The 17,845-nt window shown below is 36.9% G+C and overlaps 1 protein-coding gene across 1 annotated transcript in view; it reads left to right on the forward strand.

The window, feature by feature from the left end:
• Positions 1-849: 849 nt before the first annotated feature.
• The window catches only part of LOC130415844 (fibrocystin-L-like), a 33,002-nt gene continuing 16,006 nt past the window's right edge, over positions 850-17,845 (forward strand). The window contains exons 1-43 of the mRNA XM_056741815.1: positions 850-952; positions 1,250-1,373; positions 1,540-1,617; positions 1,850-1,994; positions 2,455-2,563; positions 2,700-2,757; positions 2,855-2,948; positions 3,043-3,096; positions 3,207-3,280; positions 3,366-3,408; positions 3,498-3,568; positions 3,681-3,791; positions 4,286-4,375; positions 4,681-4,946; positions 5,105-5,196; positions 5,353-5,512; positions 5,651-5,786; positions 5,899-6,042; positions 6,619-6,773; positions 6,859-6,966; positions 7,048-7,194; positions 7,334-7,458; positions 7,571-7,734; positions 7,819-7,985; positions 8,690-8,825; positions 8,908-9,062; positions 9,845-9,967; positions 10,617-10,722; positions 10,815-10,922; positions 11,095-11,259; positions 11,372-11,493; positions 11,616-11,748; positions 12,423-12,615; positions 12,707-12,849; positions 12,977-13,081; positions 13,808-13,996; positions 14,432-14,602; positions 14,810-15,021; positions 15,152-16,127; positions 16,249-16,497; positions 16,803-16,952; positions 17,209-17,383; positions 17,564-17,720. Of these exons, the coding sequence (XP_056597793.1) occupies positions 1,307-1,373; positions 1,540-1,617; positions 1,850-1,994; positions 2,455-2,563; positions 2,700-2,757; positions 2,855-2,948; positions 3,043-3,096; positions 3,207-3,280; positions 3,366-3,408; positions 3,498-3,568; positions 3,681-3,791; positions 4,286-4,375; positions 4,681-4,946; positions 5,105-5,196; positions 5,353-5,512; positions 5,651-5,786; positions 5,899-6,042; positions 6,619-6,773; positions 6,859-6,966; positions 7,048-7,194; positions 7,334-7,458; positions 7,571-7,734; positions 7,819-7,985; positions 8,690-8,825; positions 8,908-9,062; positions 9,845-9,967; positions 10,617-10,722; positions 10,815-10,922; positions 11,095-11,259; positions 11,372-11,493; positions 11,616-11,748; positions 12,423-12,615; positions 12,707-12,849; positions 12,977-13,081; positions 13,808-13,996; positions 14,432-14,602; positions 14,810-15,021; positions 15,152-16,127; positions 16,249-16,497; positions 16,803-16,952; positions 17,209-17,383; positions 17,564-17,720 (6,426 nt within the window). The 5' untranslated portion in view covers positions 850-952; positions 1,250-1,306. The remainder of the gene's footprint in view (positions 953-1,249; positions 1,374-1,539; positions 1,618-1,849; positions 1,995-2,454; positions 2,564-2,699; positions 2,758-2,854; positions 2,949-3,042; positions 3,097-3,206; positions 3,281-3,365; positions 3,409-3,497; positions 3,569-3,680; positions 3,792-4,285; positions 4,376-4,680; positions 4,947-5,104; positions 5,197-5,352; positions 5,513-5,650; positions 5,787-5,898; positions 6,043-6,618; positions 6,774-6,858; positions 6,967-7,047; positions 7,195-7,333; positions 7,459-7,570; positions 7,735-7,818; positions 7,986-8,689; positions 8,826-8,907; positions 9,063-9,844; positions 9,968-10,616; positions 10,723-10,814; positions 10,923-11,094; positions 11,260-11,371; positions 11,494-11,615; positions 11,749-12,422; positions 12,616-12,706; positions 12,850-12,976; positions 13,082-13,807; positions 13,997-14,431; positions 14,603-14,809; positions 15,022-15,151; positions 16,128-16,248; positions 16,498-16,802; positions 16,953-17,208; positions 17,384-17,563; positions 17,721-17,845) is intronic.

Below are 17,845 nucleotides of genomic sequence, written 5' to 3' on the forward strand. Positions count from 1 at the left end.
AATACATGTCATATATCAAATGGATCTACAATATGTCCTTTATAAGCAACCCTTTTCATTTTACTGAAATTCAATAGATTTTTTGAGTTTTGGTGTTTGAAAGACCAAAAATGTCAGGTGGTGCGACCGTCCGAACATACAAACAGAGAACAAAACAGAAATAAATGTTAATTTTCTCAATAAAATTCTTAATAAAATATTTTGGCATGATTTTATGTTAAATTTCTTATATATGAGGAGAAAAATACTCAGTGCTAAATACATTAAATGTATATTATTTAAAATTAATATATGGTCGCACCACCTGACATTTTCTTATTTGTCATTGACCCACATACAAACCTGAGACAATTAAACACAACGAAAGGAGAAGCGATGTGACAATCCTGAAAATTGCACTACGCCTACCTGACTATGAGAATTAATGCACTACAAATTAAAACAAATGCTTTGAAAAAAACGTAAAGGGAGACCTCACATGGTTATTTGAATCACCAAATATTAATATCTGTGCTGTTGATATAGTTAAAACCTTTATTTTTTATGGTAAGGTTGGCATTTTATTCGGAATTGCCCACCTTCCGTTTTTTTATGATAAAGAATAAAATATCTCTAATAGTAATGTAATATCCAATTGAACCCTGTCTTTTGTACATTGTAAAACATGTTACATTTTTACATGACAAATATTTTGTAAGATCAAATCAACTATGATACAAACATCATTTTAGTAAAGTCGTTACACCTCTTTGACGTGACAGCTGCAGGTATCCACTTTCTGTAGGCTATTGTTGTTTGGATTCACTGAAAGATTGCATGTCTGTAGAATGACAGCAATGTTCACGGTGAATTGACACACAAAGATTAAAAAAGAACATCTCCTTTTTCAACCCCGAGGGCTGAAAGGCTATAAAAACAGGAAGTTCTGCTAGAATTGTGAGAGATCCGACAGGTGAGTGCACGGGTTTGATTTATGCTTAATGTAAAATAAATAAAATAACTGTATACATTTATTTTTTAAGCACTGCCTGACTTATTAGCATGAATTGTACTTTCAATTATCATTTAAATATATTTTTTAAATTGTCTTATTGCTATGTTTGAATAGTCCAAAATGTTCATATTCAAACTTAATAGCTAAAACTAATCTAAGCATTGCTTATTTTTAGGCTTATTGATATTTAAGTCTGTGGTACATTGACATTTTTAAGCAATTGAACGTTAACATGTGTTTATTATTGGTGCACAGGTGATAACTGCAGGTGAATTGCTTTGAGAGGCGCGCGCTGTGAGTCTATCAGAGAAGATGGGGCGCAAACGCCAGATGCTGCATTTGACGCTCGCTGTTTATATTTTACTGTGGAGCTCCGCGGGTACGCGCTTTCTTACTCTGTCTTAACAGTTTTTACTAAAGGCTGCAACACTAACTTCTCATAATTAATGTATCTGACAAATTAGATCTGACAGTTTGAGTGCTTTCAGAAGGTTGTCATTCAACAAATCTGACATTAAATATATCCCATTGAAATTGTCATACAGGAGCACAGCGGGTAACCAAGATAAGACCCTACGTTGGCAGCACCAATGGTGGAACGAGACTGACCATAGAGGGGGAAGGTATTTATTAATGTATATTGAAGAAAAAATTATTGTAATTAAATAAAGTTCTTATAAATGGTCCAATTTAGTATTCTTCTAAATCACTTTTGCAATTTAAAGGATTGGATTTTTAAGAAAATCTTTTAATTGCATTTTCATTTAACACTAAATGACAGTAATCGGCTGAAAGAATGTTAAGTCGCTTAAATAAAAATATTGCTGCATAATAGTTTTCGTCAATTCTCCTCAGGTTTTTCTCAGGCCAATCAGTTCAGTTTAAACGCAGATGACCCAAATGTTGGTAACAGTGTGACACTGGTGTCTCAGACGAGATCTATTCCTTGTGATGTGGAAAGAGACTCTAGTCACTCCAAACAGATCATGTGCTATACAAGGCAAGGACTTACATATTTCAAATGTTACATAGTTCAAACTTATATGGATTTCTGACATTATAATGTGTAGTAGAAATGAAATATATGCGTAATGGGAATACCTCCCAATGGTTTGTTTAAAAAAAGGCAGTTTTGTTGTGAAGGAGAATGAGGAGTTTATTAAACCCAAATAAGTGAAAGGACAGCCTTGGGAATATATAATTCACAAAATTAAGCAGCAATGAGGAAAATTCTAACTCGTAAACAAATTATATGTGTCAAAATAATTCTACACTTTAGCACGTATACAAAGTTGAACAGTTATTAATCAAAGTCAGTGTTTTGTCATTGCATGCAATTGTCTAATAAATCTGAAAATGACAAATAGATTTGTGTTGTAAAATAAATATATGTGTTCTGCATAAGATGCATGAATAAAATTGTGTTTCTCAAACAAATCCTTGCTTTGCGTATGTTTCAGAGCTCTCCCACAAGACGACTATGAGATACGAGTCAGCGTGGACAGTGTGCCAATTCCTTTAAGTCAAATTTGCAATGGCTGGAGATGGTGGTATTATTGTACAATGCATGTAAGTGGGTGTGATAATTGAACTGTTTACCAAAAAATATACTCATGTCTTAACCAAATATTACTTTTCAATAAAATACTTACATATTACATAAACATATAAAATAATATTTCAAATACATGCTGTGCTTTTACAGAGTAGATGGTATTATTCCCCCAGCATTCAAAGCATTTGGCCACTGTCAGGTCTTCCAGGTAAGATTCATGTTTTTCTTTCATTAATAACTCATTAAGGCATCGTCGTAGTTTAAAGTGAAGTGATTTTATTACTTTTTATAATGTGAATTTATAGGGAGTGTGGTGACAATGCGAGGGAGAATTTACACTGACGTGTATGGAAGCAACACAGACAAAAGTTCCAATGGTCGGAATACAAGATTTGTGAGGTATGGGAATACCTAATAGACGATAAAATAAAGAAATGTGATATATTATGAAATATGTTTTTCATCCTAATGGTCTCTTGATACTTTTAAAAAGGGCATACATGGGTGGCATGTCTTGTGAATTACTGAAACCCAGTTCAGACGAAAAGTAAGCATATGTTACATGTATACATTTGACTTACAGTGCATTCAGGGTATACATTTTATCAGTATATTAGCGTAAATCTTACACTGCATAAATTGCCTTTTATTTCCCAGGTATGGGCTAAAATTGGACAGTGGGGGTGGCGACTTGGGATCCATGAGTTGCAAAATGACAGGAACTTATGTTGGTGAGGAATTTTTATCATTCAAATGACTGAATGTTGTTAAATTCAAATGACTCTGTTGCAAATAAACTGTTGTTATCGTCTTTAGGTCATCACAACCTCAGTTACATTCTGGATGGTGAATATGGGAGGTCAGAGAAGTTTGATGTTACTTCACCTGAAGTTATTGCATCTCTTCAATGTTGTTGAAAGTCTCAACAAAACACATTTTCTTTCCTAGGAGTCTTCCAGACTTAGGACTTTTCAGTGTCTCCGCATTGAACAAAATCGCCATGTTCCAGACATATGCAGGTGCGGAAGAACATTTCATCTTCTTAATGAATACAAAATGTAATTCTGCTCAAAATGAGATATTTCTGAATATATTGGGCTATTGGTGAATAAATATGTGGTTCTCTTTCAGAGGTGACAGGAGTTTCTCCATCTGAGGGCAGTGTGTTGGGCCGCACTTTACTCACTATTCATGGACGCTTCTTTGATGAAACCGACCGCCCAGCTGTGGTTTTAGTAGGAGGTAAACCTAATTTTAAAAAGTGTACCAGTGTAAAAAAGTGTATTTTCTAATTATAAAAAATAAGTAAAGTCTAACAAAATAAAGTCATTTTTAAAATAAGAACATGAAATATCAATAGCAGATAATGAAGAACAGAAACCTTTAAGATTATTTAATAAAGGCTGCTTATCAAATATACATCATCAAATTTATGAAACAGGCATTACAAGGTGAGATTTCCTTGGTTTCAAGTACAAACTTGCTTTTCAAAACATGATTTGTTCAAGCTGGGACAACATGAATCAAGTTTTGCACTTACTTCATGCCAACTAAAGTGCATGATGTCATAAAGAAACAAGAAATTTGTGTTCATTTGTCAATTAAAAAATACGTGATCTTAATTATTATGCTGATAAATATAATTTTCAGATCCAATAAACCCAACAACATATACTTACCAATTTATTTACTGAAAAAGATTATAGATATTTTTTTTGTTTCTTTATTTTCATTAGGTCGAGAGTGTCTGATTCAGAGCTTAACAGATGAGAAGATACTTTGTGTGACTCCTGGTTATGAAAGGACCAACATGACATTGTTTCCAGGTGAGAAAACATCACATTCTCTGACATCAGTTTGTCATCAGTTTGACAGCATTCTAATGTCAAATTATCTAGATTTTTTCTGTCACGAAGCTCACTGTTCTCAGGAAATAAGCCAGAGACATTCATTTCACAACACCAAAACCACAACATATTAGTTAATGGCATTTTAGCATTTCTTTGAAGCTCCAATAAACACATTTTTGCAAATATTACATATTAAGGAACATGCATGTTAAAGCAACTGTCCATGAAAATCTATAGCTTATACTGAATTATTAATGATGGTTAAACTGTTGTGTTTACAGGTGGCAGAGGTTTAAAAATGGAGATGTGGAATAACAGTAATCCAAGCAATCTAGATGATGTTCTGACCTATAATTCCATCAGACCGGGTTATTCTGTACAGTGGCTGGATTCTCTGTCCTATGTGTGGCCCACTGCAATCGATTATTTTGTGGCTCGATTGAGTGGATTCTTTGTTCCGATGGAGACAGACAATTACTATTTCCGAATAAAAGCAGATGATCGGTGTACGCTGTATTTCAGCAAGACGGGTCTTCCCAAGGATAAAGTATGTGAATGATCCAAAAATTTATACTTTATTTCATTATTTGATATATATTAAGCGTAAGTCATTGTGTACATTATAAGCCATTTTTCATCATAACTCTGATATATCTGTAAGAGGTTTGTTATCAAGTGAATTAAATTTAATGCACTTTGTTACAGGTCAAAATTGCAAATCAGCCTTATTATACAAACAGTTTCTTCTCGTTTGGCTCCCAAAAGTCAGAGGTCATGCGCTTGGAGAAGGGAAAACCGTGAGTGACATATTTAAGAATTCACATCACTGTGAAAAAATTAGTCAAATTAATCCAATGCGAAACAAGCAGGTGTTTTCATTATCTGAAATATAATTTTGCACATAAACTCATCCTGGATATAAAATAATAATCTACCGCTTTCACGTTCTGCAGGTATTACATTGAAGTTTTAGTTCAGGAGAACACCTTAGACGCTTCAATCGACGTGGCCTTTTTCAAAGAGATCAGCCCGTTCACAGCCCAGCAGACAACAGAAGCCATTAATGAGAGACAGAGGATACGCACCAGCTATAATGTTTTACCTGAGAAACAGGTATGTGAGCATACAGAACATAATTTAGGGAAAGTACAAAGATTTTTTTCAACATGCCAGAAGGAAGTTAATGGTGTTTAAAATTTCCTGACTGACGACTGAGATAGGAACTATTATATTACTTGAATTGTTTGCTAGGTGGTTAGTTTCATGGGATGGACACCAGTAACCGCCGTCCAGGAGGTGCAGACTTTGAGAATCAGCAGTGATTGCTTTCTTCTCAGCATGTGTGAAAACACATATTACTCTCTTTCATATGGAGATCACACAACAGGTGCCTTTTTGCATGATCTTTGAAAAAAAATGGAATATGATTTAATGTTGCTAGTCTAATAAAAAAGTGAATTGACCAATGTTTGTTGTGTTGTTTACCTTGTATTTTGTAGGGCCGATTCCCGTCAGTGCATCAGCACTGGAGTTGCAGAACGCTTTGAATAATTTGTGGACAATAAAACCAGACACAGTTACAGTCACGAAGGAGGAACTGAGCACAGAAGCACTTTACAATGTGACATTTAACTCGAAAAGAGGTGAACAAACCGCTGATCACAATAAAAAGAGAGTTAAGGCTAAATACACTATAAGACTTTTGCTCAGATTTTGCCCAAATTTTCAGTCTGGACATGTTACAGAAAGTCGGTGCCAGTCTGAAGATTTGATCAGTTAGTGTGTTTCTATCTAAAACCTTCGAAATGTCTGCAAATGTATAGCTTTCCTGTAGCTCAGTGGTAAGAGCATTGCGTTAACAACGCAAGGTTGTGGGTTTGATCACAGGGGATTGCACATACCTATGTATAAATGTATAGGATAATGACTTATAAGTCGCTTTGGATGAAACTGCATAAATGTAAATGTATGATGTCTAGTTTAAAAAAGTCTATTCACACTTTAAAGTCTTGTAGTGTATTCCAGCCATTAGTGATCTATTTAATATCATTCTGATCATTCTTCTGAATGATTTCTCTGACGGACTCTGTATCACGGTGAAAAACTTATGTTTATATTATAATGAATTTAGAAATTTATAAAAATGTATATTTTATTATTATTTATTATAATTAACTCAAATATTTAGAGAAAAAATAAATAAAAATATATTTTCTCAGGTGACTTTGAGGATCTTCTATATTTGACCATGGGGTCAGATGTAAACATCACAGTTACTGAAAAAGTCAAAGGGAAGGCCAGTCTGGAGACTTTCACACTGCTGTGGGGCGGCGTCCCATCACCTCCTCTGACTTATGATGCATCTGAGGCTGAGGTTTATATTCAGTTTTTATATACCTCGGATAAAATCATGTTTAACATGTTATTGCTCTTCTGACATGTTGCTTTTATGACTAAAGGTGATGGCTGCATTAAATGTGATGATCTCAGCAAAATGTCCATCACAGATTCCAACCACTGAGAACTCCAAAGTAATTTTTTTCAGAGATTATGAAGATGGTACACCAGTAAGTACATCTTGCTTTTATAATTAACACAATAAATAAACGTAAGGAATCTGACATGCATTAAAATTATTTATGGTACAGTTTTCAGGCCGGGGGGTCCGGGTCTCTGATTCTGAAGCTTTCTGTGGCCGTTGGTCTCTGAGGAACCCAGGGATTATCTTTCACTACAATGAATATACAGCATCCGGAACCACTTACAGTCAAATACCACTAAAGACATACACCACAGTAAGCATCACAACACCTTTTTTAATTCTCAATGAATTATTTACCTCTGGACAGAAATTTTTCTAAGAAAAGTTTTCTAAGATATAAATGCATTTGTTTTTTTCCAATTAAACTTGTATGTGTTGCATTGTTTCTATAGTTCTGCTTGGCCTACAAAGGCCGTCTGATGAATCAACTTGAAGTGCACTTCAGTTACCAGACAAGTGCAGGTGTTTACCAACAGGCCACTAAACAAGTCTCTGTACAGTTTGATTCAACGGACAAGTATGTTTATGTGTCTTACATCAATCAGTTTAATGGATTTGCTATCTTCTGCTATAAAAATACTTTAAAACCAAAATAAAAGTCATAGTCATCCCTTTCCCCTCATTTTCAGGTGGAACTACAAGTGTGTGGATCTCCTGGATTCCCTTCAGCAAAGCTTCGTAGGCTCCAACTTCATACTCCTTCAGCTGAGATTGTTTGAACAAAGCGCTAACTCTTATTACTACATAGATTCTGTTCACATTGGAGGGGAAATAACTGCTTTGGACCCCAACGGTACTTAGAAATGCTTTAAATTTTATTTTGATCGCTGATTGATACGGTATGTCGAATTCTGGTTTATACGTGTTTTTCCTTTAGTTATAATGCAGGGTAGACGGCCACCTGCTCTCGCCAGTTCTGGTCATTTCTTTTCAAGCTTTTCTGTGCGCAAACAAACAAAAGCTGCACAAGTCAGCTATGAGATCACAGCATCACCACACAACTGTGCCTTTGGCATCCCGTTGCTTGAAATCGGATTTCTGCGGGTGAGTTTAAGGAATAGTAATTATATATTTTTTTAAAAATCTGATATCATGTAATCATCCTCGAGTTGTTCCAAATCTGTATAAATGTTTTTGTTCCGATGAATACAGAGAAAGATATTTGGAAGAAGTTCTTAGCAACCATTGACTAGTATAGTAGAACAATTACAATGGTCAAAAGTTTCTTCAAAATATCTCCTTTAGTGTTTAACAGAACAAAGAAATTTACAAAGAAAATATTGAATATTGTTCTAAAAGTCAAGATTTTTTGTAAATAATGACTTAAAGGCCAGTTCAGTATATTCATTGACATGTCGCTTTTTGCTTTTCACTGATATTTTTTTTTCTGCAATCAAATCTCGACTGAAATGTCATCCTGTAATTTGAAGTAACTTCCTCATAACTGCTTAGTTTCATAAGTCACAAATACTTTGCTTGTAACAAGGTCTGAAGTTATGAATATTTCTCTAAAATGTTTTCAGCAGTTTGTGCATGAGTCAACATTTCTGTTGCTTATTGAACAACATTCCTGACATGTCAATCAGATCCAAACTGATTTTTTTTAAATTAGGTAATGTTGGGTACAAACAAAGGATTGGTTAATGGATCTGCGAACTTCTCAGGTTCAAGTGCTTAACCTTAGCCAGGATTAGGACTTAATTTGTGTGTCAAATAACATTTTGCAATCTTCAATGTTTGTGCTTTAGAAGCTAGAAAACAGTACAGAGGATCTACTGATTCAAAGCCAGGACAATGCCACAGTCACCATTACCCGCCCTCAGAAAGCCACCCCGCCACTTAATGGAACCTTTAATGTGGAGATCTTCGGTCGACGTGTTGAGGGTAAACTCTCGCCCTATGAGTTTATTACTTAAAATAAGTTGCCTCACTGAATTTCTTGATGCCAGATATTTGTGTATCTCAGAGCTGCCAGTAGACATCAGTGCTGGGGACATGCAGTACGCACTACAGGGAATTCCAGAGCTCGGCCAACTGGATGTGCAGAGATATGGAGATTGTAAAAGTTACATTTGGGACATTCGCTGGCTCACTGTCCCTGGCAACCAGCCACTGATCAAGGCAAGAAACAATACACTGATAAATCAAAGCGGAATGACAAAGATCTGTCAACATTAAATCGACTGGAAAAAAAACAGCACAGATGAGATCTCAAATATCTCAATTTTTTCTGCTAGACAGCATGACAATACATGATGATCAAACTGAGACTTTTGCTTAAGATTCCTGCTTAAAAGATTTCTCTCCAGAGATGAAATTCAATGCAACTTAAGTTTTCTCTCAACTGTGTCTTTTCTGAAATTCAGTTTAAAACAACAACAAAGTCAAACATTTCAAAACAACATTATCTAAGTTAATTTTTCCATATTATGATATACTATTTATATATTATTATAATCTAGCTATATGACAGTTTTTGGACGATTTTTGGATTAAATATGAAAAAATAACAACTGATGTTAGAAGAAATACAACTTATATAAATTCTGTCATTGTTTACTTTATCATTACCTAAAGCTGTTTTGTTTAAAAAGGATTATGATTTTTTTTCTTTACAATAGTTCATAATGATCATGAGCATTAAACTCCAAAAATCAGTCGCATTATAAAATGTTGATAAAAACAGTGTATAAAGATTCTTTAAAAAATTCTCTTTTGTGTTACGTGTGCCTTGTGAAAAAACAGGTTTTACATGGCATATAGGTTACAATAATGACAACGTTTTCAGTGTTGAGTTCACTATTGCTACATCGCCTATTTCAAGAGTTTGTTGTATCGATAAACAAGAAAATTGTTTAACAATATTGTTGACATTTCTGTTAAATCTATAATATGTTAACCAGGTTAATTCCTCTGCTGTGGTTGGTTTGAACCCTTCTATGACATCACAAAAGCTTGAACAAGGAGGCCTCTTCAAACAGAAAATTATGGGAGACTTTCTGCGCATCCCATCAGATAAACCACAGGTGCTTTTCTCACTACCAACAGATTTCAACACATTACTTGTTTGTCCCACATGCATTGGTCCTCTGAAGGTGTGGCCTTTTGTCAAAGTCTTTAAAGTCCATTCCTCATGTCACCCGATGCCTTGCAGCGTGCACAGTTCAATGGAGTTACATTGTGTGCCAGCTGATTGTTGTTTATCTCTGTCTGAAAACTCAAGTGTTGAGGGGATTTTGCATGTCTGGGGAATTATGGGTCAAGCAAAGCATGAATGGTTTATTTGTGTTACAGACAGGTGCGCAACAAGTCAACAGGTCAAACGTGACTGTCACTGATAAAGGAAGAGAAAATCCAAAAATGAATATTATCATCCTGTGTTGTATGAATAAATTTTTTGAAAAGTAGTACACAGACAGTCATAGTCATATCATAGCTTTCTATCTTTATTATGAATATTTTTATATTAAATATATTTAGATGTATCTATTTTATTATATCTAAACATGTTTTAAATATTCTATTCTATTATGTTATTATTATATCATGTGAAATTAAGGATGGCAAAATATTAAATCTGGGTCCTGAATTAATACATCAGACATCAGCTGAAATCATATACTTTAGGTGTCCGAAAACATTACATTTAAATGAATCATTAACTTTATCCACAAGGTGGAGATTTTCATCAACGGCATCCCATCATGGTGTTCAGGTGATTGTAGTTTCACCTGGAGTGAGTCTAAGACCCCAACAGTGACCGGAGTTTCTCCTACAGAAGGTGCAGTAAATAAGAAACATCCACGTACAATACAGTTCTGTTCTGTGGAATATTCTTTAAAGTTTTGGATGGTGGTATGTCTTGTATTATAGGTTCTAGTGGTTTGGCAACTGTTCTGAACATAACCGGATCTGGATTTGATGGTGGCAATGTCACAGTAAAGACTGGTGATGTGGAATGCTCTGTCCTAGAGGTTGAAAGTGAGTCAAAACCCCAGAATATCATCCTCATAAATCAAATCCAAATGAGAACTCTGTAACTTGTAGCCCATGTCTGATTGATGATGACAGTTTAGTAGATGTCAACACGTAGAGACTAAAAAAGCACTATTGAAGAAGAAATCTGATAAAGTATTTTTGTTATGCGTTCCAGACACATATATAACCTGCAGAGTTGGTCCAGCAAGTGCTGGCATCTATCCAGTGTCTCTGAGTTTCTCTGGCCTGGGCATTGCCCGATACCAGAACGGCACCAGTTTTAACTTCACACACCTGTTAGGAGTGACCTCCATACACCCCACCACAGGAAGTGAAGCAGGTACATGACAACACTATAAAAGATCACTTATATCAAATCAACTTGGCTTAAACAAGTCTCAGCAAAGCAGTAAACACATTAAGATTTATAAATTATCATTGTGGCTTCACAGGAGGGGCGATTATGACTGTGTCTGGTTATGGATTCAGTATCAATACATCTGTCACCATTGGTACCAAGGAGTGTAATGTTATTGAAGCAGAATTTACCCAGCTGAGATGTATAGTTCCTGCTGTAAGTGAATGTGTTTATAAAAAGTCAGCACCAACAGTATAACTTTTGGCAATTAACATGTTAAATAAAATGCAATCATGTTTCAGTCCTTGTATAAATCTTTTGTGTGACATGTCAATCAGGGGTCAGCAGGTGAACAGACTGTAACAGTGACCACAGCAGAGATGACAGCAACATCAACTGAATCCTTCACATACAACAACACTCTGATGGCCACCATCACTGCTGTCAGCCCACACACTACAACAGTATTTGGTAAGATTTCATGAATTTTCAATAAATTGTTAGTAAACATGCTAACTTTTCAAGGTAAGGCTTTTCGATAGAAAAAAGTAAAACATCAGAATCAGACAGTGGTATTGAAACTTCATTAAATGCCTTTTTTTCTACTTATTTGTCATGTCAATGCTGTCAACGTTGACTAGACTCTGTATTGTTGATAGCAACAGTAAGCTGGAAAATATACACAACATCAAATAGACACTCTCAATATAATTAACCTTAAATATGGGCCCTAAGTACAGTTAGTGAATTCCCCTGCCTTACAAATTCAATTGGACTCAGACAGTGTCTGTTCTAGGAGAGACATGAAAATAAAGACCACAGACATGGGATACTACAATCTGGTTAAATAACATTCAAATGTCAAGTGTCTCTTTGTATCATATTGTTTTGATCTTAATTACTATCTCAGTTATACCTTCCCCATGTGACCACAGGAAAGGTTTCTATAGATTTTCCACTCTTTTGTGCTCAATGTCGCTTTGGCTAATGTCACGCATCAGAAAAGCCGGTTTGGCTGCTGGAATGCAGTCTTGAGCTGGTTTGGCTTCAGGACCAGGAACACTATTCACAAAAAATCTGTATGTGTGTGTGTCTATTTTCTAAAATAGAAAACTCATTTTACCCCTGATTCTTTTGTTGTAAAGGGTTTAGGATTCTCACCATCCTGGGCTCAAATTTTGAAGAGCGGGTCAATGACAGCACAGTTCTGGTTGGTGAGACTGAGTGTGAATTGTTGCAGTGGACCAATGAAAACATTACCTGCATGCTGCCCAAACTCACCCCAGCTGTATATGACATCCACGTGAGAGTCGGGAACCAGGGATACGCCTTAACCAGGTCTCAGATCACTCACTCTGTCATATTTTTTTAAGTTAAAAGCATACAAGTCACAAGAGAAAGATTAAATGTTTGTGTTTTCTTCATGTAGTGCTGGTGTTAACACCACTATAGAGTTTGTTCTGAAGGTGACAGGCTTCTCTCCACCGATGGGCTCTTTATATGGAGGAACCACCATCACCATCAAAGGCTCTGGGTTCAGCTCGGTCCCATCAGAGAACAATGTGACCCTGGGTAAGACGAGAAAACAAAATGTTACGAAAAAGAACTTTCTAGATCTGTGTAAGGACAAGGTATTTGATAACACTTAGTAACTGTTGTATTGTCATGGTTGTGACTCAGCAAAACTGTTTGTCTACAGGAGACACACAATGCAAGGTAACAGAAGCTTCAGACAAACAGCTGACATGTCTAACCCAGCCAACCGAAAAAACATTCACTGTGACAAATCAAGGTTTCCACACGGGTAATATATCTTTTTGATCTTTTTTACGGTCACGCACATCAGCTGAATACTTCAGAGGCAGTGACACAATGGCTGTCAAAAAACAAATAAATGACAGAAACATTAGCGGCAGTAAAGTTACATAATATTCCACAGCACCTGATCTGTTTTAAAAGTCTTGGGTTTACAAAAGATAATTGTGTTTTTTATATAATTGTATATCTTTTTAAATTAATATTCTGTTTTGTTTACCTTGCTGAGTTTTCTCACAAATTCTTGGTTGTTAAGTTTGTAAAACCAGAGAATACAATTAAGAAAAGGAATCAAACATTAATTGCAGAAGTAGTATCTGCAATTAAAGTGAAAGGAAAATCATTTTATTGTGTACTCACCCGCTTGTCTTATCCAGCCTGTATGACTTTCTCCCGCAGAACACAAAAAATATATTCTGAAGAATGTTGTTAAATGGCCCCCATTCACCTGCATTGGTTTTGTGTCCGTATTTCTTCAAAATATTTTCTTTTTTTTTCTGCGGAAGAAAAAAAGTCATCCAGGTTTGAAATGACAAGCGATTGAGTAAATGAGGACGTCTTTTGGGGGGTGAACTATCACTTTAAGTCTGATTATTTTTATATAAGTAAATGAATGTCTATAATCTATTTCTGAATTGCAATTGCAATTTTGTGACAACATGTGCCTACTTGCATGACTGAATGCATGTATACCTACAGTCATATGTTTGTTCAGTTTATGGTCAGGGTTACGTCTGGAGCCCATCTGCACTTATAGTCTCAGTTGGGGACACAGTGGTTTGGAGTTGGGAGACACCAGCTTTTGTGTCTGATCTGGGCTACAAGGTCTTCAGTGTGTCCAGTCCAAGCAGTACTGATCATGATGGCATTACCTTCAACAGTGGAGACGCCAAAACATCAAGAGGTACAAACTCACAACCTCAGAATCCATACATCAATATCAGTTGCATACATATATACTGTATAGTATACTGTAGTTTATGAGTTCAGCATTTAGTGGTACTCATAATAAAAAAAAGTTAATAATAATAGTTAATATATGCCATAGCTTTGCATACCGGACAAGTCATTTGGCACATTTTGTATTTCTACTGTACCTTTTACAAACTAAACAACAGACTGACACCACAAAGTGCAAATAAGGTTTGGTTTGCCTTTGGTTGCCAGTCACTGCAGAAAACAATACATTGACGATAATTTCATGTACAAAATACCTTTTGTGGTAAATTAAAGCTTCAGTCCGGTAAAAAAAAATGAAGAGGACAATAAGAGTTAGTGACACAATGTTAGTTGATGGAAAATCTGACGCTCTTGCTCTTTGTACCTATTCTGGCTTTAGGGTTTTTCAGCTATCGTTTCACATCTCCTGGAGTTTATTACTACAGCAGCGGCTTCATTGACTCCAGTAACCAGAAGACGCTACAGGGCGTAGTGACCGTCAGACCTCTGGAGGAGAGAACTGTTGGGCTTCAGGTGTCTGTAGCTGGAATACAGGCCTCTGTGAATTTAGGTACAACAACAACACTTTAATTTTGTGTAAATTTTATACCACTACCATCAGATAATTGCACTGCAAGGGTAACAACTGCTTTTTAAGATGGGATAAAGAATGTATTTGAACACAGAAACATTACGTACTGTACATCGGCTTTAGACTCTCATTGGCTTGGTGGGGAATAGGTGGATACAGCATGACCCATTTCTCTGTCCTCCGCAGTCTCAAGGCAAGTGATGTCACCTGAGTCACAGTGTGTGGCCACTCCCGACTGTCAAATGGGGGTTTCTCATGACCCCTCTACAGGTCTGTACTTCACATTTATCTCCTGTGCCACTCCTACTGTAAATAACATTACTCCTCACCACGGCACCACCCATGACATCATCACCATACAGGGATCTGGCTTTAGCAGCATCTCCTGCGCAAATGAGGTGAGGTGAAAGGGTCTATAAAGACATCAAAACTGACCTCAGTTTAGAGAATATCTAAGATTCAAAATTCAATATAAATGACAATGTATGTAGACGATAATTGTTTCGGATTATTGTTTGTCAACTAAAGGTTGATGTTGGAGGTCATCCGTGCCGTGTCATCAGCAGCACTTCAACTCAGATTACCTGCAAACTAAGTCCTGACAGTTGCGCTGCAGTGGGCACCCTCCTACCCATAACCGTCCGGGTGAACAACTTGGGTACAGCCATCATGACAATTCCGAATGAGAACCACCGCAGATTTGTGGTTCTACCTGTGGTTGATTCCATCTCTCCCTCTGTGGGCAGCACGACCGGCTACACACGTCTCTCCATCTCTGGCTCTGGTTTTGTGAACGCATCTGTGATGGTGGCAAATGTTCAATGTAATGTAGTTTCCATGAACTACTCACAAATAGTGTGTGACACTTCACCGTCTGTGGCTCGCAGAGGAAATGTCACAGTCTATGTACACAAAATTTCTTCCTCTTGCAGTTCTGAGTGCATGTATGAATATTCTCAGTCTGTTACACCAGTTGTCTCCAGCGTGTCACCTGACTCTGTTACTGGAAACTCTACTACTGTTGTGGTCACTGGCAGTGGCTTTGGGAACAATGCAGATGATTTAAGGGTATCTGCTAATAACACTATGCTGGAAGTCACAGGGGTTACAGATGACAACATCACACTTTTGGTCGGTGCTCTGCCCGCTGGGGGACATGCCCTAAGAGTGGTGGTCTTGAGTAAAGGTCTTGCCACAGGACTCGTCCACCTGACCAGCACACCAAAGGCCACCATCCAACCAACATCAGGAAGCATTGCTGGAGGAACTCCACTCTTGATCGAAGGAAATGGCTTCGTGGCAGAATATACAATTGTGAAGCTTGATGGCATCCGTTGCCAGATTGTAGAAGTGACCCCAGACAGAGTGAAATGTTTAACACCTCCTCATACAAAGGGAGAAGTGCGGGTGGATATTTGGGTGTATGGTGTTCTGTACCCGCAACTTCGTTTCAACTACACCATCACACAAACTCCAAATATTACCTCAGTGAGTCCTGTAACAGGTAAGAGTCAGGTTTCTTGCTTTCTGCATACAATCAGACTGTTTACAAACCATTAAAAAGGGTGAAAAAATCCCATTGAACGAGAAGACATAATAATGCTGCTGACATCTTTTCATCTCAGGTCCTGTTGGAACACAGATCACCATCTCTGGTTCAGGCTTTGGCACAGACGCAGCGCTCGTCTCAGTGAAGATTGATGCTGTGGGTTGTAATGTGACATCCATCACAGATACACAGCTGATGTGCACTGTTGGGGAACACGCAGGAGGAACGTTTCCGGTTAGGTTATATCATCAGGTCAAAGGTCATGCCTTATCTCAGTCTGTCTTCAGCTATGAGCTGCTGCTGACAGGGGTCACACCAAACGAAGGTAATTAATATTTCATTTAAATTCAATAGACTAAATCAGGATATAGTTGAAATGTTAACAGTAAGCTATCTAGACTAGGGGTTCTCACACTTTTTGACTCCAAGGCCCCCCATTGTGTTTAACAATGTACAAAGACCCCCCCTCCCAATCACAAAACCTAAAAATGTCCACCCAGAAAAATATTTTATATTAACTGGGAAAACATTTATTAACTATACAAATTGCCAATTTTGTTTAATTTTAAAATATTGGTGATCATCTTAAAGACCTCTTGGAAGTCAGCATGACGTTCTGTGTTGTTTTAGGAAGCTTTGCTGGAGGAGCTGCTGTTGCCATTCAAGGCTCTGGATTTGACACAAACTCCACCAGAGTTCTTATCTGTGACAGAGAATGTAACATAGACATGCAGACATCCACATCTAACCAACTGTACTGTGAGGTCCCGTACAAAAATGGTATGCACTACTTTCTCAAAAGCATTGTGTATTTAAATGCATATTCTGCGTAACAAACAATAGTCTATCATTGTACCATGAAATAGAAAACAATAGTCTCTGTAGAAAAGAAAGGAATGCCAAAAAATTTGATGCCAGGAATGCTAAAACAAGTCAATCAAAAATGAGGAAAAGACCTTTGCGCAGGTCACGGGTAATTTAAGACAAAAAAGAACGATCTGTCTGTCTGCTACAGCGGATGTGTCTTTTCTTTCAGGGAATGAAACAGAGCAGGTCTGCATGGTTTCTGTGATGAATGGAAATGATACCGTCAACATCACAGCGGGCTACACGTACAGATCATCTTTAACTCCTGTGATCACTGATGTCACACCACGCAGGGGAGGAACAGCTGGAGGAACCAGACTCACTATTACAGGCTCAGGGTTCAGGTGACAAAGCAGAATTACAATAAAATAGCAAAAATCACATTTATGTGTCCAATGTTACAATATTTAAGAGCTTAAAAATCTTAAAATATAATTATCAGCCATTTATTATCCTACACAGTGGCTACAGATGAATTTGATAAATGCAAAATATTTCATTTTCTTTTCTTGTCTCACCTATAGTGCAAACCCCAGTGAAGTTACTGTGACTATTGCGGGATCTGTCTGCAATGTCCAATCAGCCAATGAGACGCAGATTGTCTGTGTGACCAACGATCAACCAAAATCCCAGGAAACTAAAGTTCGAGTCTTGATAGGAAACAGTGGAATCGCCAGAATGGTAACACCAAGATGTATTTAAGATCAGATTATCCAAAAGTTAAATAACAACAACACGAAGTTTTAAAATACCTACAGAGAACTATCCGCCAAAATCAACCTATAAATCTTAACCCCCTGAAACCA

The sequence above is a fragment of the Triplophysa dalaica genome, chromosome 25 (genome assembly GCF_015846415.1).
Source record: "Triplophysa dalaica isolate WHDGS20190420 chromosome 25, ASM1584641v1, whole genome shotgun sequence".
NCBI lineage: Eukaryota > Metazoa > Chordata > Actinopteri > Cypriniformes > Nemacheilidae > Triplophysa > Triplophysa dalaica.